This window comes from Magnolia sinica, chromosome 9 (assembly GCF_029962835.1).
Source record: "Magnolia sinica isolate HGM2019 chromosome 9, MsV1, whole genome shotgun sequence".
In the NCBI taxonomy this organism is placed as follows: Eukaryota; Viridiplantae; Streptophyta; class Magnoliopsida; order Magnoliales; family Magnoliaceae; genus Magnolia; species Magnolia sinica.
In genome coordinates this window covers 26,948,493-26,972,365 of record NC_080581.1, presented here as the reverse complement: position 1 = coordinate 26,972,365, position 23,873 = coordinate 26,948,493, and the positions used below count along the sequence as shown (strand labels likewise).

At 40.2% G+C, this 23,873-nt stretch overlaps 1 protein-coding gene across 6 annotated transcripts in view; it reads left to right on the top strand.

Moving 5' to 3' along the window:
* LOC131254759 (probable anion transporter 5, chloroplastic) overlaps positions 1–23,873 on the top strand; it is an 89,302-nt gene that overhangs the window by 8,753 nt on the left and 56,676 nt on the right. For 3 of the 6 annotated variants that reach the window (XR_009175844.1, XM_058255480.1, XM_058255481.1), the window contains exons 2-4: positions 4,105–4,250; positions 9,015–9,114; positions 9,774–9,826. Coding sequence is in view for 5 of the 6 variants with exons in the window: in XM_058255480.1 (XP_058111463.1) it covers positions 4,105–4,250; positions 9,015–9,114; positions 9,774–9,826 (299 nt within the window). In the remaining variant the exon portion in view is untranslated. Of the gene's footprint in view, positions 1–4,104; positions 4,251–9,014; positions 9,115–9,773; positions 9,925–23,873 lie in introns of all 6 variants that reach the window. The other 3 variants (XM_058255483.1, XM_058255482.1, XM_058255484.1) reach the window with 3 other exon arrangements.

Sequence of the window (23,873 nt, the reverse complement as noted above, 5' to 3'; positions counted from 1 at the left end):
GAACCCTAAAATCTCTCCTAAATGCTGATGATTTCGAGGATTTCGACGGATTTCGCGCCCAAATCTCTCCAAATCAGAGGCTTCGATTCGAATGACCCATCAAACAGCTTCCAATCAGGGCGATCTTCTTTACAGGTATCGAAATCTACCGTTGAAAGTTTTTCTTTTTTCTTTTCTTTCATTTTTTTTCGGATAATGATGCTCTCCCAACATCCCGGAGTTGGCTACAGTAGCCCTGGTAGGTGTTGTATAGCAAATTTCTTGAAAAAAGTAATAAAATCCCAATAAAAGTGATAGTATCGTTGATATCGCATGATATTTAGAACAATATTTAGCGATATCGAACGATATTTGACGATATTTTGATCGATACAAAGTATTTTGTAAAAAATTTCAATTTTTCTGTATCTTTCGAAGGGTTTCGTATCGCTGGACCGTGATACCGATAATATCGGCCGATAGTATCGATATTGCAAACACTGGTCCTAACCCATGAGATGTGGGGCCTGGGCTATGAGATAAAGGGATTAATTTGCCATAGTCTAACAGTTTGAGCTTTTAGATCAAGTGGTTAATTGTACTGCATCAAATTGGTATCAGAGCGGGAGGTCTCGTGTTCAAGACACCTCACCGGGGGTGATTAATGCAGGGGCATTTTTACACCGGGCTAGAGTGGGGTCGCCTGTGGGATGCAGGGGCACACTTGTAGTGGGTGCGGCCCACGGGGGAGGTCTCGTGTTCGAGACTCCTCACCGGAGGTGATTAATGCGCATTTCACATCGGGCTTGAGTGGGGTAGCCCATGGGTTGCGGGGACATACTCGGAGTGGGAGGCCCGTGTGAGGCGGTACCCATGTGATTTGGGGCCCACGAGGAGGGTTCGGCCGAGGTCCTAACCCATGAGATGTGGGGCCTGGGCTATGAGATAAAGGGATTAATTCGCTATACTCTAACAGTTCGAGCTTTTAGAGCAAGTAGTTAATTGTCCTGCAAAAAAAATATTAGAAAAATAGAAAAAAATGAAATAACCAGGAATCTATTATTTTTTAAAACCATACTCAATGGTGTATCGGACCATTCATTGGTAAAATTGTTATATGTTGGGGTGACCTATTGTAAGCTGTGATGTTGACTTTTTTTGGGTCCAACTTTAATATTTAAAAAAAAAATGAAGAAGAGGTGAAAACGAATGTATTCATCTTACTGTTTCATCCATATTTCCATTTCTCTAAATTGATTTTTGAAAAGAAATTACAAAAAATTATGAAATGGTTGAAAATACATAAAAAATAAAATAAAATTACCGCTCATATGGTAGATATATGTCCAAATAATATAGATTTATGTTCAAACAACGATTAATTTTCCTTGGCCCAATTTGCTTTTGAGAAAAAAAAAGAAAAAGAAAAAGAAAAAAAAAGCCTAAAAATTGGCCAAAATAGCCTGAAATACAAAAATAATTTAAATCCAGCAGCAATTGGTGGATCTATGTTCCAAACAAACATAAATTTATCTAAATCCCACATTCATTTCATTTTCCTAAAATTATTTTTGAAAAATGTAAAATTTTCAGAAAATGCCCAAAATATTTAACTCGAGAATTTAAAAAAAATGTTGAGAAAAAATTATTTAATCATTGCATGTGCGAAATATGTAGATCCATACTATTAAAAGACTACATGCATCATTACAACAATTAGTAGAAAAAAGTTTTTTTCAATTTTATTTTTTTATTTTTATTTTTCAGAAATTCCACCATAAATTGAAAAAATAAAAATGGAAGAAACGCCAAAAAAAAAAAAAAAACAAAAAAAAAAAAAACCAAATCAAGCACGATTCGATCATTCGATTTGATTTGAAATTGTTGGGGGAATGGGTTTCCATTGTCAAGTCAGCATAGGCTGACTATGTCGGGAGGGTTGTTTTTCAGTTTTTTCATATCTTTGTATTCTTTTCTCACTTTTCACAAGTTTTTCTATTAAAGTTTTGTCACCTCTCCAAAAAAAGAAACTTCTCCAAATTGGGTACCTGGCCTTCAATCCTTAGATTTGATGTTTCAAACCTTGTTTTTCAAAAGGAGAACAAAGAAAAGGGGAAACAATTGAAAAAAGGTGGCCAATTGGGGGTATTTAAGCCCCTATCGGTTTGAACGATATGGGTATGGGATATCGGTGTCGATACGGTCTATATCGGGTCGATATGGTATCTTTTTTTCCAACGTGGGCCAATACAGATATGATAAGCCCGTCAGCCGATACGATATCAATATTTAAAACCATGGGTATGAGACTATGAGTCGAATGGTGCTTGCAATGATAGTGGGGTTAGGAATTACTGAGATCAATACTTGGACCTCTTTTGAGAAGGGACCTTTGACTCTTGATACTTGGCGTCATGGGCTGTATGTCACAAAGTCAGGAGCTACTATGCTGAGTCAATGCATGCACCTCTTTAGAGAGGGATTAACACATTGTAGACACAACATATACCTAATTTCCACCTTGTGGTGTGGGTGAGTGACCACATGCTCGGAGTGTTTTGAGTGACTCTACTTTGGCACCCTTTTACCTACTAATGCCTTATGTGATCTAATCAGCATATTCTGCAAACGGTTTGTCCCATAGGTGACCCTTGTGCTCTTATGTGCCCTCCTTTTCATATAGGATGATGAGATTGGGTGTCATGACTTTGGTACTTTGGCATACAATACAAAGTCATGTATGATCTGGCTAAGGATGTATAGGGATTGATGCTAAAGTGGTTTAGTTGACTTCGAATTGTGTGATTGCATGTGGAAGATCCTTGTAGCTACACCTGGTTTCAAGGACCATGATTATACACTTTGAGACGTTTTGCCATGGCATCATCGAGTTTTATGAGAAACACTAATTGTCAACTCTCTTCTGAAAAAAGTGTATGTCTGTGTGTGTGGTGCCTATTTGTAGATACGAACATATTTAAAAAGCTTCAAAGAATATTTGCGAAGCATAGGTTTTGAACTCAACAAGTATGTAGGCCAAGCGACTATAGATGGAGGGTTGTCTCCACCCTGTATGGTTTTGTGGATTTAGGGCAAATTGTGTAGAGCTTGGGAGGTTGTTGATTGGTATGGTGGTCATTTGCAATACAATAATTAGTGCATAGAGACAGTGCAGTCCCGGTTGACCCTATTCTTTTGATCCTCAGCTCATATTTTTATGGCCTTGATCAATTGTCTTGTTCTGTGAATATGAGGTTTTTCATCCCCACCCCACTGGTCAAGTGGGAGATGTTAGTTAGCAAACCTTGGGTGGGGCCCATGATGTGTGAGCTCCAATGCACCACATGGGCTCCTGCTTACCTCCACTAGCTCTCTCTCTCTCTCTCTCTCTCCCCCCCCCCCCCCCCGTACCACCCACCCATATATATTTTCCTCCCTCCCTCTTAGCCCTTTACACTGTTCACGGAAACTGAATGAAAAAGTGAGGTAGAAAGAGAAGGAGAGAGAGGTGGGGTTCCGTCAGCTAGTTGCTTGAAGCCATCCTGCTGGCAAACCATCGTCATCAACAATTGAGGGAGTGAAGAAGCTTTTCCTCCTGTGTGATTGATTTGAGTGGGCTGCGGGTTCTCCTTGTTTTGGTCCCCCCATTCAATCCACCATTGATTTTGTTCTTACGAAATCCTTATCATGCGGGTGGTGCACTGTGCACCCTACACAAGGTTGTCTTCGGGCTAGTGGGTTGGTGAATTTTATATTATCTTAAAAAAATGTGATGATTGCCTTCTCAGTTAGAACTCGTTAATTTTGTATTTGTTTTGTGAATGTGTAAACTATGTCTACTTTTACCTGTAGTTGCACAAGCATGAAGTGAAGCAGCAACAGATTCGGGTGCGAGGGCAGGGTAGCGTTTGTCTTAAAATGTAAACAAGGATAAGTGGGTAGGAAGCAGGAGCTGGAGTGAGAGTCCAAAGTGCAATTTGAAGCGGAAGCAGCACCTAGTTAGAAGTATCTTGCAACTAAGTTTTTACCTATGCTTTTTGATATAAAACTCCAAGAAATAATATTTAGCTTTTTATTTGGTAGATCTTTTGGGATGCTACTTATGTCATATGTTTTATTCGATAGGTAAACTTGAGTATTGCCATCATTCCCATGTCACACCAGTTTGGGTGGAATGCATCGATGGCTGGATTGGTTCAATCTTCTTTCTTTTGGGGGTATGCCTTAAGTCAATTGCCTGGTGGATGGCTTGCAAAGAGTTTTGGCGGAAGGTTAGTTTTTGAAAGTCAAACTATATTAAAGATTTTCTGATTTTGAATATTATGGTTGTTTTCACCATTTTCCTTGACCTAGCGGGGTTTTCTTCATGAAAACGTTCTTTTAGAACATATAACTTGATGTGAATGGAGGTTACCATATACCATGCTTCTTTGTATCTATCATTGATTACCATTTCTTGCATCAAAGGGATCTAATTCTGTTTGCATGCTCCAACATTATAGTGTCTATAATAGTAATATCTTTATAAGCAATTCTATTTCTCTCAAATGATGTTTCTTTTATCCTGGCAAATAGAGTTATTCCGTGGTGTATTATGAATTCTGAGATATTTATAAACCTGACCTTATTGCTTTTTTGCACATGTAGTAAATTGGCAAAATGCTTCATGGCTCCATGTACATTTTTTGTTTAGCATAATTTTTTGTTTCTTCTCTAATTTTGGTCAGCTCGTCAAGAACTACCCTTTCTAATTTTCAATTGTTTCTAGATGAATGCATATCCTTGTTTTTAGAAGTCCCTATAATGCTGTGTAAGTTGCTGAATCCATATTTGCTTCCTCAGTTGGATGTTACCTCCCTCATCTCTTTATGAGTCATCGATAATTTACTTCTCTTATGGCTAAGGTAGTCATTTTTTGAGTTATTTGTGAGAATGCTTATTCTCGAGGCTGATTAAGTATTTTGAATTTGCCTGGGTCAGATTCTAGTTTCTTCCATCTAACAGGGAGAGAGTTGGCTGGTTAGAGATTAAAATTAACTTGGATGATCAATTTGCAGAAGATTTGTATGGTTTGTTCCTCTGTTTTCTTAATTTTGTGGCATCTTTGATCATTTGATTTTTGCTGCTTTTATCCCTTCCAGCTCCAAGAAGAATAGAAGTGATTTTCTGCTAAGGGTTCTGTCATCATTGCTTCCCCAGACACGTTACTCTGTTGCTTTTTTATAAGACTATCATTGGAAGTTGATGAAGGTGGTTCGTCTGCCTTAGTGGATACTGCTATTTGCTCCTTTTCAAAGTGTTGGCAGACAGTTAGCCTTGTTTGAGTTCTTGAGAAGGTTACAGGGAAACTATTAACTGGTTACAAAAATATTTAGTTTGGAGAGTTTCGTCAAGCAGTCCATGTTTTCCATTGTCAACTGAGAAGAGTAGTGGAGAAGCAGGTTCAATTGAGCTGTACAGAAAAGAGATTTCTGCTTTAGTTAACTTCAGCCTACTAGATGACGCAGGGATGAACGTGATGAGGTCGAGCACCGTCTCCCTCAAGAGGATAACTGTTCCGAATCCATGGAACTTCTCTGGACTCCTCACAGAGGCTTCTCGAATCCACGAGAAAGAAAGCAAGAAAAATAGAAAATAAATTCTATAAAATTCTAAATTGATTAATTAATGAAATAAATGAGTTTACAACCCTTTAAATAGGGATACCAAGCAATGAGAGAGAAATCAGAAGCAAACTACAACTAAAACTCCTAGAATTCGCAACTTACTATAAATAGTAAGCTTACTATTTATAGACGGTCGTGATGTCTACTAGTGTGCAAGGTTTTCGGCCAAAAATAATAAGTGTCCTATTTGGCTTCACCAAGCTGTTCTCCTAACTTTTCTAAGCTCTTTTCGCGTCGGGCGCAACTCCTAAAGCCCAACGGATGAAGAGTTATAATCAAACTAAAACTTACTATTTATAGTAAAAACAGAATTAAAATAAGGAAATGACCGTCGATCCAGGGGTATTTCTGGTTGGCTAAAGTAGCTCGTTCTACCCAAAAATCATATATTTTACGCCCGATAACTCATTCCGGATTGTGAGATACACCCGATCTAAGGTCCGACCGTCCGGATCACTTCTGTCGTCGATCGGGCCTTTTCTGATCCATCTTGGCCATGAAATTGTCTGCGACCCGCTCTACATCACTATAGTAGAGTGAGTATTTGGAATTAGTAACTAGTGCAACTTCAACATGATCTGGGTGGGTAATGCCATTAGAGAATAGAAAACAGACTCTTTGATAATGGACAACTGACCAATGCACCAAAAGATCTAGAGCTGATGGGGAAGGACTGGTTTATCCCTGTATGCAGGTCCTCCCAAGCAAACCCAGGGAAGAAGACCTCCCCATGGGCGACCCCCTCTTTGCATGGGTCCCCGAATCAAACGGTCTCACAGTGGGCCCCATCTCGTGGCCATTATACATCACACAGACCTCACCTCGTGGGCCACCCCAGCTCTACATGGAGATACGATGCATCCTTTGAATCACACCAAGGTGCCCCCACATCAGCCACCCACGCTGGTGAGGAGATTCGATCCCTGGGCTCCCGCTCTGATACCACTTGATAGTGGATAACCGACCATCACACTAAAAGCTCTAAAGTTGATGGGGAAGGACCAGTTTATCCCTATATGCAGGTCCTCCTAGGAAAACCCAGGAGAGACCCCCCATGGGCAACCCCCACTTCTCATGGGTCCTCAAATCACACGGTCTTACAATGTGCCCCACCTCGTGGCCATTCTGCATCACATAGACCCCACCTCGTTGGTCACCCCACCCCAGCGTGGAGATACGGTGCATCCTTGGAATCACACCAAGATGCCCCTGCATCATTCTTAGACACGGATCAAATTTTTTTGGCCCAAATATGAGACAGGAGGTTGGTTCTTGCAATCTGTTGATAAGAATCTATCGGGTTTGCTTTATGGAACAGTTTGATGTTTGCCTTCATGCTATTTGTGATGATGGTTTGTCTTTGTTGAACTATTGCATTGTTCAACTTCATGCTATGATTGAAGATGGAAGTAAGATGTGTTCTGTAAAGACACTTGGGATGGTGGGACTCCATCTTATTCCCTGATTTTGGGTACTTTTAGTAGATCTTTGCATCTAAAAGCTTGTATTTATGAATATCTGGAGATCGGCGATCATCTATGTAGTCTAGGCATTCAAGAGTAGGGATGACCTAGCTAGTCATGCTGATGATTTCCGGATTTTTGCTCTTCTTGGGAAATGGATTTTAAGGTTTGGCACTAAATCTGGAAGATTGTGGAGGGATGTCAAAGCCAGTAAGTATGGAGTGCGGGAGGGAGATTGGATTGTGAAGAGGTCTTCTCTCTATAAAGCTTCTAATAGTTGGAAGGTGATTGTAGATACATAACATCTTGTTCGTAGAGGTATTGCATTCTCGCTCGACAATGGGAGGCACATCTGTTTTTTGGTGGACGTTTGGTGCATGAGTAGTGCGCTTTGGGATCTTTTTCCTAGAGCGCCCGTCTTGCTCCGGATCATTTCATTTCGGTGGCGGATTGTGTTTCAGTTTGTGGTAGCCAGACAGTTTGGAGCCCTCCTAGATGTAGTATAGGAATATGATGGACAATAGATTGTTGAACTCATCAGCTTGTTGGATCTTCTTAAAGGTATCAACCCCTCAGATTCTGATGGAGATTCGATGATTTGGGTAGTGCATCGTTCTGGTAAATTCTCAGTCCGTTCGCTATTTGGGTTGATTGCCTCATCGCCTTGCCCCCATGGTTCGACGCATCCTTATTAATACTGGTTCTATGGAGCCTTGCCTCATGTGGCGGCCATTGTATGCCTTGTGGGTCGGAAGAAGGTTCTTACAATTGACAATCTTCAGAGGAGATTGCTAGTTCTTCTTAACATTTGCTTAATGTGTATGACTGATGCAAGGTCTATTGACCACCTCTTCCTTTATTGTTCGTTTGCTACGAAAAACTGGCATCACTTTCTTTTCGAGCTCTAAACCATCTAGGTCATGCTGAAGTCCCTAGATAATGTGTTGTGGGCTTTGCATGGGGGTGGAGTGGGCAAAGTTGGTAAATCTAAGTGGAGGATGACTTTAAGGGTAGTGCTTTGGGCTATTTGGGGATTGAGGAATGGGCACTGTTTTCAAAACGAAAGGGCAGAGGTTGATGCCACCATTAAAAAAATTAAATGGTTTATTTCTAGTTGGGATGTTTCTGCCTCAACCTCTGAGGCGGCCCTAGTTTCTGTTTTGTTTGAGTTCCTTATATTCTTTTTTCACTTTTGGTGAGTTTGTAATAAAATTTCCGCTATCTTTCAAAAAAAAAAAAAAAAACAACTTCCAGAATTTCTTACCGGAGTTCTGAGAAAGCTCGATGGCTCTAGATTCTGCTATTCAAATTAAAGAATCTTGTTGCGCATTGTTAATTTCCAATGTAGAAAAATTAGTGGTGGTAGTTGCACAATGCATTTTATTATGACTAGAGTCCTCATTCTTTCAGTAGGCTAGGTAATGGAATTCACTGGCTCAGGATCTATCACTTATGCAGACTTGTTGGGGAAATGGGTATTGTATCTTCAAAGATTATACATGATCAAAGCAGGTTGTTTTTATTTGTTTACTCACTTCTTTGCATATATTAATTTAAATCTAGGTGTTTTGGTCTGCTTCATGGACTGTGGAAGCAGGCGGTTGTAAATAAGAGAATGAGGTGCTTGTTAATATCATTATGATTTTAGTCCTTGCATCTTACATTTGATCAACATTTCGATCCTTGTACTTTAGTTGTTCATTGCATTTATTCTTGCTACTTTCTCTTTATAAATGCATTTATCTATCTTGATGTATTATTCATGCAGTGAGCTGATAAAAAATTAAGACGTAAAAAATAAAAAGAGAATATATTTCTCGTGCTTATGAAACTCCTCATCCTTCTTCAAACTTCCTGTGTACCAAGATACTTTTTATGTTTACCAGTTATTGTCTTGTTAATGCAGGAGAGTTCTAGAGATTGGAGTCTTGACTTGGTCTTTGGCCACGATACTTGTTCCTTCTGTAGCAGGATACATGCCTGGACTTGTTTTTTCAAGGATTCTGGTATGCGCAAGTAACTATCTGTTGACTTTGGCTGTTGGATTCCAACTTGGCCAGTGTCCATGGCTTGCATTTAGTAAATTATCTCACAAACTGTTATGATGTTCTAATTTTGGCATGTGAACTTCTTCCAATGGTCTCTCCATTTGATTTGAGCTGACTTCTTTAAGTTATGATATTTCATCGTAGTTCTAAGTCATATGGCATTGTAAATTTCAGGCAATTAACGAAAAAGACAAATAATATAATGGAAAATGTTCAAATGTACCCATTGCGACTTTCCTATGACTTGAGATGCATTTGGACATAGGCAATCGATAATCTAGACTGCCCATTTGGTCCAGTCACGCTTCTTGGGTTAATGTGCAAATCATCCATATCAGATGCTTTTTAGCATCCAATTTTTGGACCCATTAAATTACCAGCCATAGACCAGATGATTAGCATTATCTGAGGGAAAAAAGTTATTCTTTAGATCATTTACATGCATGCCCATTCTTCATGTCTGGTTGATTTTCTTTAATATATTTCATAAATTACATTACATGTGTCTGTTATGGCTGACCCCAATTAGTTGGGACAAGGCTTAGATGATAATGGCATGTCTGTTATGTAAAGATTTTACAACCTCATGGTGTTTAGCTATTCATTGTCATATGCAGGTTGGAATAGGAGAAGGTGTTTCCCCTTCAGCTGCAACCGACCTTATTGCCAGGCAAGAATATTAGGAAATTCCATGCAGTTTAGCAAGCATGTTCATTTTACGACCTACCTCAAGTGGTTGTTGCCGAAGGTCTCTCTTTGCATTGAGTGGTATTCTTTATTTTATATAAGAAACTGATTCTTGCATTTTAAATTATCCTTCCATGCGGCATGTTCTTGTTTAAGGTCGAATTCCTTATTTCTTGAAAAAAAATGTTATAGTTCTATCTGGTGTGCCGTAATGGGTTCATAACAGCTGTAATGGCTGCTATGTAAAAAATGACCCATGAGCGCCCGCTATGTCCCCAATAACAGGGCTGATGTGGGTTTTCTAAAAAAATAAAAACAAGGCCGTAATGGCCATTACAGCCTGTATCTTAATAGTAATGGTGGTGGACGTTACAGCCACTGTTGCCATTACAGACTACCTTTCCAAGTTCCAACCTTTCATGCTCTACCCTTTCAACAGGTTGGCCCTATCATGAGGATTGCCTAGTGCAAAAATCAAACCGATCCAGATCCACTCATCAGGTATTCAGGTTGGCCACACCATAAAAAACAACAGCTAGCCACTGATACAATAAGATTATATAAATGTGGTTGACCTGATAGGTGGGTCAATCTGATTTCGGCATAATAATCCTCATGGTGTGAAAAACCTTTTGTATGAGCCAGATGTTGCACAAACATGATAGGATGAAAATTATTTACTGGTTGGGCGATAAATTAGTGGTCCAACCTGTTGGATATGAGCCTCTCTCTCTCTCTCTCTCTCTCTCTCTCTCTCTCTCTCTCTCTAATCTCTATACATATATACATATAAGTATGTGTGTGTAGGGAAATGATTCAATGCCAATGTTTTTACTGGAATATGGTAAGAATGTTTTCATTAATCATTTGTTGGCCCCACCATAGTGTTGATGACATCCACTTTGACCATTAGATGCGTCGCTCCTCTTTTGGGCATGGGCCCAAAACAAGGTATTCAGTAATGCAACGGTGGCCATAATGGCCAGCCTTATGGCTGTTATAATGCGGGCTGTATGGATCGTTATGGCTTTGTAATGGTCAATTTTTTTTCGAAGGAAGATAATGTATCAGTCTTGTTAGCATAATGGGCCTGTTACGGGGTGATTTTTTTTAGAATGACCGTTATGGCCTGGTATTGCATAATGGCTCCCACCATTACCATTACGGCCGTTAAGTAACCATTTTTTAATACCATGGCCCAAAAATCATGCCTATTTGCAGTTTTTTTTTTATTTTTTATTTTTTATTTTTATATTTATGTTCACAAAAAAACAGGTTCGCCATCCAACCCATTTACTTGAAGCATGTGCTCCAGATGAAGGATCCCATAGCCATCAAGCTTTTTTTACACTCTAGTGGGCACCCACCTAAACTGTTTCCTATTTTGTGGCCCACCTTCATTTTGGATTGAGCTGATTTTGGGGCCCTTGGCCAAATGAACCTGCCGCATTTGATGGATGGATCAGATGTCATCAACACATCATCTAGTGAACCCCACACAAAATGTTTTCACTGTAATTTTGATGAAAACGTTTGCATCAAATCATTTCCCATACACATGCACCCTAATGTGCGTGCGCGCGCACACACACACACACACTATTGCACATGCTGCCGCATATGTCAACACACACATGCACTAATGCACATGCGCATGCACGAACACACACACGTGCACATGCCACCCGTATGCTAGTGGGCACATACGTGAAATATCCAAGCTATTTATCATGTGGACCTCAATGTGTAGATGCTAAGGCTGAAAGATAAAGGTGGTCCACTTAGTTGGTGTGCCATGATATTAGAAATAAGTGTGCCATGGTATTAAAAAGTTTCGCTCAATCCTTTCTTAACTGTACATTGGTCCAATTAATTGTGGCCCACCTGACTAGTGGACAAACCTGATTCCTGGGATAAGCAATATAAGTAGTGATACTGATATCCTTTTGATGGATGGCTTGGATATTTCACCTGTGTGTCATATTGGCATATGTGGCAGCCTGTGCATTAGCTGATTTGTACATGCCTGTGGACTTAGCAAGGCTCTCTCTTTCTTGCCATGCGCATGCACACACATAGCAGGTGGTATACCAATAGAGGTTTGGAACTGCATGCGATATTCTGGGTCATTTTGGTCGACAAAGTCATTCAACAAGAATGTAAGACAGAAGAAACTGCCAACGAATGGAGGAAAGTACTGTGATATCTATTTATAAGAATAAAGGATGCATATGTAACTGCACTATATCGTAGGATTAAACTTACGAGCCGTATTATAGAACATTTGGAGAGAGTGATTGAGCAAAGACTAAGACATGAGATGCATGTATCAGAAAACCAATTTGTTTTCTTGCTAGGGAGGTTTTCCATTGAAGTTATTTTCCTACTTGGATAATTGATAGAGAAATATAGGAAGAGGAGGATGGATCTCTACTCGGTCTTTATTGACTTAGAGAAAGCATAAGATAGGGCCCTAGAGAGTTAATCTAGTGGATGTTGGGAAAGAAAGGAGTTTCAAGAGGATATATTAACATGATTAAGGATATGTATGCAGTATGTGGGAGCAATAACAAATGTGAGAACCACTATGGAGAGGCAAGTGAGCTTCCAATTACTATAGGCTTGCGCCATGGGTCTGCATTGAGCCCATACCCTTTTGCATTGGTTATTGAGGAGTCAACGATGCACTTGTCGGAAAAGATGATGCAGGATGGATGGCCTAGCCTAAAATGATGCAATAGGATCCTCAACGTATTAACTATAATAATTTAAAGTACAAAATACTGCTAATCAATCACAAGCATAATGAATTTAAGTATTTAACTATGCTCAGATTCAAGATTAAATCACAACCTGTCAGTTAGATATTATATAACATGATTAGATAGGACCTATAGAAAGTAGAACTTCCATCTAAGTCTAACATAGGAATTGATCTAATTCTAAGGGGAATCTCTTGGTCTGTTAAGGGTTTGGGAATAAGATTTTGGAAATTAGGGTTTAGAAGTAGGGTTATGGAGAATTAGGGTTTTGAGATTTAGGGTGATTTAGGGTTAGGGTTTTGGGAAACCTAGGGTCTAGGATTGGACTTGAGGGTTTTAGGCTTAGTGATGAGGACATCACGTCACGTACACCATTACGTACGTATCAGAGGAGGAAGTGGGCCGCGCCGATTTCCTTGTGGCTAGGCGAGTACCTGTGATCGTGTTGAAGACCCCATGTGCATGTGCGAGCATCTGGAAGACCCCACACTGGGAAGATGCACATGGGATGATTTATGGAGTGATCCAAATCGTTGGATCGGAGGGACGCGACGATTGAGCCATTGGATCTCATGGATCACATGATCGGGCCATTGATCGTTGATCGACCATACCAGTTTTATACTCTATCATATTTTAGGATTTAGTTTTTGATTATTTTATATTTGGACACATTATGAGCGTTTTAGTTGATTTTATTTATACTAGGGTTATTTTCGTTAAAATTCATAAGACGGTGATTTTTGTAATTTTGAAACTTCTTGGATCTATAAAAAGAGGGGGGCGTGTGACCTCTCTCCCATTGAATTTTGTGATATAATAAAAAGAAAAGCTCTTGCTTTCTTCTCACATCTTCATGCGATTTGAAGATACTTCCATGCAATTTGGAAGGAAGATTGGTGCGAGGCTAATCTTCATCAACGGAGGTGCGACGTCTCTATCTATCCGTACACCATCTTCTCTTTTCTTTCCCATCCAGGTATTTTCTTCAGATTCTTAATTCTCCCATTCCAAATCTTCGTCCTCCCAAACCCAACTCTCCCATACCCATCCACAATCCAAACCCTAACCGATTTAAACCCATCCTCTCACGCTACACGTGTGACTGTACGGCCACACGTATGAATCTCACTCGCCCCTTTTTGTTTCTCACCATCATTATATCAAAACCCCTTTCTTCCATCCCCGAAACCCTAACCCTAAACTTAAATTTCTTACTTTCCCAAATTACCCAAATCCTAATTTTCATCCTATGTTGTATTAGGTTTCCTATTTTGAAATAAACTATACCCTATGCTAATTAGATGTCCCTACATCCATTAGATCCTAGTTTTGTTTTATTTAATGATCTTGTGTTACAATGTTGGTAGCTTAGGCTAGGATTATGCATGATGCCCTTTTGATTTTCAGGATATTTGTGATGATTATAGCAATGTTTTTTTTTTTTTTTGTTAAACATCTTAATTCGGCTACTTGATCTCACAAGTTAATTGGTTTATGTGTCGGTCCTGCATCACTTAGGGTTATGGATTTTAGAGAGAAATGAGCAAGGATCAAAGAGGGAAAGAGAGAGGAGATGGTTTGGTTGTATGGTCACGTGTGGAGGTCTGTACGGTTTTACGATGTAGGTAGATCTAGGTTTAGATGGGTTTTGGATGAGATTGGGAATGGGTTTAAGGGAAAAAGAAAATAGAGTAGACAGGGATTGAGAGAGATTGAGGGAATTAGGGAAAGAGAAAAGAAGAGGAAAGTATAGATATTACCTTAAGAGAAGAAAATAAGAGAGATATGATGGAATCACTCCATGGCTTCACACCACTCCAATCATAGGAGGTTTTCATCATAAAGCAAAGAGAGAGAAATTTATATATAAATTTTATATGAAATAATAATGGGCTAGGCCGTGGACGTCTAAGCCTTATATGGTCTCAGGGAAGACTTTTTAGAAAAAGACGCTCTTTGATAAAAAATTTAACATAAAAACTCAATAAAATAAAATTTGTTCCTAACTCCCTAATCTCATAAAAAATATAAGCTAAAAAAATAACAAAACATGTAAACAACTAAATAAACTAAATTATTTCATGGCCCATGATCAAGATGTCCAATGACGATGATCCAACAGTCGGAATGATCCAACTAAGTAGTCCACATGCATCTTCCTAGTGGGGCCTTCAAAGATACATAATCATGCATGTGGGGTCTTCAACAGGCTAGGCACTCGAATTGGGTCCACGTAGGGGTGTGAAGTTAGATAGGGTGGGCCCCACCGTAATGCATTCGTGAAATCTACTCCGACTATTAGGTTTGTGATGGAAATTTACTTGTAGCCTGTAGGACTCAAAAACTAGGTTGATTCATGATTTAAGTGGACCACACTAATAGAAAGTGTATAGGGAACGCCTACCATTGGATTTTTACAGGGCCCACCATGATGTTTATGTGAAATCCACTCCAATCATTAGTTGCCTCATGAAACTTCATGCATGGGGACTGCAAAATAGGGCCATACGATGATTTATGTTGGCCATTCCAAGTGAAATAATTTGGATGGTGGGCGTCCCCCTGCACTATTTTTGCTTATGTGGTCCACTTGAATTATGGATGTGGTTGATTTTTTAACTCTTCGGTTAAATCTTTTTCATGTGTCTTATGATTGGAGTGGATTTCACATGCACGCCATGGTTGGTCACACCCCTAACACTCCCGTATTTTGTTTCCCCACCTGGTCTCCTAGGTCATCGTGGGATTGCATGCTTGACATTGTTGACCTTGTAACTAGTCGGTGTTGGAAGTGTTGTGGGCCCCACCATGATGCACGTGCTTTATCTAGTGTTCAAAATACCGATATCACGATATGTATCGCACCCTTGGGATACAAATATGTATCAGTTATCGCACGGGATATATCGTTTGTATCGCATAATTTATCGTACTTTTTGGGAAACATGGGGAAACATTGGGAAAATGGTTGAATTTTTTAATGAAACTTTGGGGATTGTTAAAAAAGCTCTTAATACACTTTTAAATCATAACATCTCAAAAAAAAGGATGCACATAATAAATTTCCTTTGTATAGGGTCCTAAGCTATGCGATGTTTAACTGAAATAATGCAACTAACTATGTTTAAATTGAATGCATGACATTTATAAATATATCAAAGTCATGTATGAAAACACAACCAATTAATTGAAAAACGAAAGAAGCAAAAATTGAGAAATATACATATCAATGATGGGGACTGGTTGTGGCCTAGACCCACAGGGTTGCACGGTGGCTTGTAATCACCGTCACCATCTTGACGGGGCTGGGAATAGTACTGCTACTCCATAAATCGACAACACTGTGCCCAGGTCATAGTAGAGTGGTGCCCGTTAAGATACTCTTTGACATAACACTGGTACCATCCCCTCCGAACTGAATCAATACGCCCATCCGTGGGTACTGTATAATCGTCACAGTCTGTGTCCGAAATGGATTTGGGATGGGCACATATGAAGCTCCTTGGTATCCATATTGCTGGCCGTATCCATACTGCTGCTCATATCCCTGCTCATATGTATAAGTGAACTCCTGACCATAGTTGAAAAATGATGTGCCATAACTACTGGAGTCACTCGCCGCATATCCACTAGGTCCATATCCATGCCTATACTGTGACACATAACTCGAGCTACTCTCCTGTGTTTGTGTTCTAGATCCATGTTGTGGCCTGTAACTCGAGCTCCCCTCCCTCGTCCGTGATCCAAATCTAGAGCCACCTCGCTTGTCACGAACACCTGTGTTCCTCATGCATTTTGCCAGCAGCTCCTCAAAATCTGAAAGTTTCTGAGTATGCTTTTTCTTCAGTAGCTTTTGACACGTGTATGTCTTATTTACAATAAGATGGGGTCGTGGTTCTCCTGGACGAGAACCATGGTCAAGGTCTCGCATGGTATGATCGAAATTCTCCTCCTTAGTGAAGGGGCTAAGAGGCCTCTTATCCTGACTTCCACCCGCGCCGCCACCATCCCTGTCATCACTATCATCATCATCATCATCATCATCGTTACTGTCATTAAAGTCATCATCACCCTTATCGCTGCCATCACCATCACCGGACCCATCCCCCGCATCACTCTCTGACTCAGTCTCGGTATCAGACAATGTCTCCTCCTCACGTGTCCCGCGTGATAGTGACTACCGCGGGCTGTCCTTTGGACTCCTCGTCAATGGGTCGAATGCCTGATCAGGAGACCTCTGCTGCTCTACATGTCCGTCAACATCAATCCCTCGTGTCTCTGCCTCAGCCGCAATGTGTGGCTCTGGTCGCCCATCCGAGGTATCCAAGTCATCTGACCTAACCCACTGGTAAACTGGGTCATCCTCCTCATCCTCAGCATATGCATGCTGTCCGACCGTCATCAGGTCTAGTGAGTCTTCCTGTGCTTTTCTTCTACCTTCTGCGTGGAGCAGTCTCTCTCGTAACTTCATATTGTAGTGACAACACACTAGCTTCTGAAGCCTCTCATACCCTAATCTATTACGTTTATTTGTGTGGATGAGGGAGAATGTACTCCAATTCCTTTTACAGGGTGACGAGGACACTGTATGTGTAAGCACACGGACAACCAGTCGCTGTAAAACCTCGCAGTCAGTCCCGTACATGGACCACCATTCGCTTGCATATCATAAAATGATGTGTCATAACTACTGGAGTCACTTGCCGCATAGCAACCAGGATAATTTGATGCAAACATTCCAACCGCTTTGCGGAATCTAACAATCTATTGATGGTGTATAGCAACCAGGATAAGTATGGAATGGTTGAGATGAAGATAATGAGAATGTAAGTGCGGAACATATTTACCTCACTGCCAAAGTTGTTTTTCCCCGTACAGTCGGGGAATATGTGGTCGTACACTTATGTACAACCCTCTTTAATGAATTATCTTCGTAGATATTCCGGCTATAGTGGTATTTGAGATTCAGGAAATACGTTGAAAACCAACATCTACACATTAGTACAACCCTCATTTATCATTGCATATAGAAAAAAAAATCCATATAAGTACTTACCGACATGATGTAGTGGCTGGGAAAGCGTTCTTTCCCAACGGTCGTCTATTATTGCATGCATCCACTTATATGCGTTGGGAGCTGTAGCCTTGATGGCCTCTTTCATCAGCTGTATGGAGATACAGCGACCTCATCGACAGATTTGTCTCATTGTCCATCATCCTCAGCACCACATAAATGGGCTCTAGAATACCCACTACATTGCACACGTAATCCTACAATGTATTTCTCAGTAGTAGCTCCTCAATTCTCCAGGTTACTTTCGTCAACCACTTTTTCCATTCTTCGTAATCATGAGAGGCGAAAAGCTTTCGTAACCCCTGTCTGTGTTTGAGGAGGTTACTTAACACGATATAATTTGTGGCGAACCGCGTCGCCCCGGGGCGCACTATATCCCCACCACACCTCGCGCATTGCGGCTAATAACTAGGTGTAGTTGTATACAGTGTTTGAGTTGTCGGTGTCGCTACAAGTTTCGCTGGCCGGAGATAAAGATATAATATCGTTATCGCCGATAATATCGCCGATAACCGGAAATGTAGAAAAAAAGGGGGAAACATGGAGAAAATGGTGGAATTTTTCAATGAAACTTCAGGACATGCCAAAACACATATATTTACATATTTAGGAATAAAAAATTTACAAAAAGAATACATTAAATTAAAAGTTTTCATTTAATGGGGGCCAAAAAGCATGCGCTGACCCAATCAGCAAAATATCATTTTTGGAGCTTTCTATTTTTTGCCCAAAAATAGAAGTTGAGTAGAAATTTAAAGAAATTATCCCCATTCAACTGAACCAGGGCCTGCCTGGATGTTATTTTCTGATACAATGATTTCTTTCTAGCAGAAGTGTCACAATTGTACAAAATCGGTTACGTGCCAAAGGTGGACCACACCATGATGATCAACTGGAATGAAAATCAGATCAATCCACTCTTTTGGCTGGCACACATGTACACTAAGTATTCCATCGGCTGCCCATTGATTTTGAAGTTGTGGCCCACCCAAAAATCGGTTCATCTTGATCATCATGGTGTGTCCCACCATTTTCATGGATCTGATATACTATCAAAGATATGTTTACAGTAAAAAAAGAGGCGAGATGTTCATTGGATGGCCCCAAAAAGTTTTATGGGCCCCAAAAAGTTTTAAATGGTCAATGTTCATTCAACACTGTTTCCTGTAATGTGGTCCACTTAAGATTGGGATATACCTCATTTTTGGTCTCATACCGTAAAATTATCTATAAAAATAGATGAACGGCATGGATGAAACATATACATCATGGTGGGACCCACAGTGCAATGGCTGGTGGTAGGGGAATAGCCAATCCATTTTCGATCCGTGCGGACGCGGCTTAGATACTGACAGGTTGAGTAGCGGTCGGCTACTGAGGTGACGTCACCATGTTCTGTAGGCCCCACTACGATGTATGTGTTGTATCCACACCGTCCATCCATTTTGAGATATCATTTTAGGCCATGAGCGAAAGGATGAGGTAGATAAAAATCTGCACTGGACCCCACCACAAAGAACAGTTCAAGAGTGATTCCTACAATTGAAACTATCCTAAGGCTGGCCATAACGTTATTTGAAATCCAACCCATTCAAAAGTTAAAAATGACACGAAAGAAGGGAAAACACGAATATTAGCTTGATCCAAAACTTACGTGGCCCTCCAAATATTTTTCAACGGTAGACATTCAATTCAACTATTTCTTATGGTGTGGTCCATTTGAACATTGGATATGCCTCAAATTTTTGTATATAAAGGCCTGAAATTATCTTTTAACGTGTATGGACGGAGTGGATAAAATAAATAAATCATGGTGGGCCTTACATGCGGTGGCCGGGCTGCCTTTATACACGCGCGGATTGTTTTCCGCGTAATGCGTTGATATATGCTCACTGCGTTCGTACGTAACTGGTGTGAACTTTTTGGTGGGCCATCATACATGATGGGAGTATAAAATCTGAACGGTCCACGTGATGCAGAACCCCATGAAACCTGTAAGGCCCAACTTTTACTTTGATCCAAAACTTTGGTGGGCCATGAAAGAAGAAAAATGTTTATTGATTTGCATTTCTCTTTTCTATAACCTACCAGAGTTTTAGATCGGTATGAAATTTGCCCCTACGAAGTTTCATGTGATTCTGCATCACATGGACCGTCCGGATTACACTCCCATGACACGTGTACAAAGGTGCGCATGTGCGTAGGTGCGCATGCCTCATTAGGCTGGTAAGAAAAGAAAAGAAAAAAAAAACCCAATATCTATTACGGGTTTTTCTTTACGAAAAGAAAAAAAAAACCCCAAAATTTCGTGGAAGAGATATCTCCGCCGAAGAAATGAGATATTTGAAAGAGGGTTGATGCAGAAAGGGGATTTTCAAACCTGAAAATCCGAACGGAATGGCACCGGGTGCTGTTGATCGATGCGTTCTTCCGAGCTCCAACTTCCGATCCGATCAACAAGTAGGCGATCTTCTCGATTCCGATATTTTTTCCGAAAGAGGGGTTTTCTTATTTCTGATATTTTTTTTGATTTTTTCAAAGAAGGGTTTTCTCACGGATTTATGGGTTGTTGGCCACAGTTTTCCCGTGATAGGGATCGTGGTTGGTAGCTACAGTGCGAAAATCTTGATATTATCGGCGATAATCCAGGATTTTCGCCGATATCTCCGATTTTTCATCGATATCTGCGATATTTCGCCGATAATCCAAAGAGAAACGAAATAAGGGGGTTTCGGTATCGCAAGACTAGCGATACCGATATTATCGGCGATATTTCGATAATATCGCCGACAACTTGAACACTGGTTGTATATGAAGTCTGTGATGAGTAGTGTATCAGTAATTACGGTCTTCATCGATGGCCTATCCCCGATCGCCTCCAGCATGAGATCGATGCAATGGGCTGCGCAGGGGGTCCAATATATATGATACTTGTTCTGAATATCTTTCACCGCCTTGACAAATGCACTCTCATTGTCCGTAACAAACTGCACAATGTTTATCCTCCCACTATCTTGCATGACATTGTACATTAGTTCGTAAATATAGTTAGAATCTTTAATCTTATTACTCGCATATACAAACTTCAGGAACACCGCCCGTCCCTTGCAATAGACCATAAAATTTATGACCGACATCTTCGTCGGTCCGATCCAACCGTCACACATGACGGTGTAGCCGTACATCTCCCATGACTGCTTATACGAATCAACGTATGTCTTCATCTCTGCATATTCATCATCCAGGTACTTCCACATGATCTCAAAGGGCGTAGCTGGCTGCACACCCTCACCCTCACGCTGCACTTCACTTATCATATTTTTGAAGTGCGGACTTGTTGCGACATTCGCGGGGATTTGATTGTATATAAAAAACTTTGTTATGAACTTTCCAACTTTCTTCCTTACATCCCTTCCACTAAACATGTTCTTTATTTTCTTTTGTGTTCCTCCTCCCTCTTTGTACATCCTCGGATCTGAAGGTAGATTTGGCACCCGCATGCTACTACTACTGCCCATGCCCCATAATCCTCCCCGCCGAAAAATAAGGAAGATCCAATTATCAAGTGGACCACACTGCAAAACATAGTGGGGGATTGAACGTCTACCATTGAAACCATTTTAGGGTCACAGAAGTTTGGGATCAATATGATATTTGTTTTTCCTCTTCATCCAGGTATTTGTGGCCTTTATGAATGGATTGGATGGAAAATAAATGTAATTATGGGCCCTACAAACGTTTTAATGGTAAGAATCATTGTCCCACTGCCATTTGTGGTGTGGCCCACTTGAGATTTGGATATGACTCATTTTTGGGCTCTTGATCTACAATGATCTCACCAAATAGATGAATGGGGTGGATATAATAAATACATCATTGTGTGGCCCATGTAACTTTAATCTCCTTTAAACCATTCGTACCACTCGGAGCTTGAGGGGTGTCTATGTGGTAGACCGGCCAGTCTTGTCATAGGCTCTGTGGGTCCGCCTTGCTATATATATATATTTTATCCAAGTTGTTCATCTATTTTTTAATATCATTTAAGCATATTATTCCAGAAAATTAAGCAGATCCGAATCTTTGGTGGACCGCGTCAAAAAAATTAAGCAGATCCATATCATTTAATGGTAAGTGTTCATTAACACTGTTTGATGTGGTGTGGTCCACCTTAGATTTTAATGTGATTAATTTTTGGTATGACATCATAAAATTGGCTATAAAAAAAATTGGATGGAGTGGATCTACCACATGTCATCATTGTGGGCCCTACATTAAGCGTAACACCCACTGAATTGTTTACGCATATAGCACCAAATCCACCACCTTAATTTACATTGTACTCAGTAAACTCTGTGGGGTCCACCGTGATTTATATATTTTATCCACTCCTATCCATTTTGTCAGATAGTTTTGGTACTCGAGCTCAAAATTGAAGCATATCCAAAGCTCAAATGGACCACACCACGAGAAACAATGTTAATTGAACGTATTGAAAAATTCTTGAGGGCCACAGAAGTTTTGGATCAAGCTTATATTTATGTTTTCCTTTCAACCCTGTTTCTTTGATCTTACGAACGGGTTGGATGACAGAAAAACATCACTGCGGGGCATGGCATGGTTTCAACAGTTGAAATCATTATTCCCACTGTTTCATATGGTATGGTCCACTGGAGCTTTGGATATGCTTCAATTTTGGGCTCAACCCATTAAATGAGTTGTAAAAACGGTTGGATGGCGTGGATAAACCACATACATTCACGGTGGGCCCCACAGAGTTTTCATAGCCAGATAAAGGAGGCCCTGTTTTGGATGCTGTTTACCTATAGACAGACTCGTTGCTCAAGTGACATCCCCAAGTTCTGTGGGTCCCACCATGATGTATTTTTTGATCCATTTGGAGAGAGCATTTTAGGGCATGAGCCAAAGAATGAGTCAGATCCAGAGCTCGAGTGGACCCTACCACAGAAATAATATAAAAGAGAGTGACGCCCAATGTTTTAAATATCGTTATCGCGTAATGTATCTCACCCTTGGGATATGGATACATATCGGTTATCGTATGTGATATATCGGTTGTATCGCGTAATGTATCGTTGTTGTTGGGAAACATGGGAACATTGAGAATTGGTCGAATTTTTCAATGAAACTTCAAGGATTGTTGAAAAAGACATCAATACACAATTAGAAATCAATACATTACAAAAAAAATGCACATAATAGGGGTTTTCTTTGTATGGGGTTCTAATACATGCATTGTCCAACTGAACTAATGCATGTATATTCAAAGTCTATTCATATAATTCATAAACATAAGAAGACATGTATGGAAACACAAGCAATACATTCAAAAGCAAAAGAAGAATCACTAGATTAGGTTATATACACGATTGATTTTGTGTTTTGATACAAAGATTGTAATTGATTTGCAAGAAATTGAGAAAATTTTTTCGCAACTTGGCCCATCTCCCCCAAATCTCTAAATCAAAGCTCCAAATCCACGATTTTTCATGGAAAACATGAAGAATCATATATTTGTAATTATTTGACACCAATTTAATGTGATTTACAGTAAAAAAATAGATCAAAAATAAAAAATTGCTCATTAGATCGAATAGGTGGGATATATCGGCACTACCTGTGTGTTTCGTATCGCACGGTTGGGATACAAGATATATCGTGGGATATATCGGCCGATATTGTCGATATTTAAAACACCGGTGACACCCATCATTAAAAACTTCTAAAGGCCACAAGAGTTTTTGATTAAGATGATATTTGTGTTTTCCCTTTAATTTATTTTTTAACTTATCAACGGGTTGGATCTCAAACAAACATCACAGTGGACCTTAGGAAGGTTTCAACGGTGGGCGTCACTCTCTCCACTTTTTTCTGTGGGGTACACTATAGATTTGGATCTGCCTCATTGTTTGTCTCATGCCCCAAAATAATCTCTCCAAATGAATGGGCGGTGTGGATACAACACATACATTATTGTGGGACCCACAGAACTTGTTGACGTCACTTCAGCAGCGAGTCTCGTTACTCAACTTCTCATATCTAATCCGCATCCCTCCATTTCGAACGCAATAGAGTCGTTTTCAAGAGGGTTCCGGAAGGAAGAGGGTCCTCAATCACAGTTAATCCGGTCCGATTTCTTGCCGGAATCTCTGAGAAATCTCCAGATCTTCTCC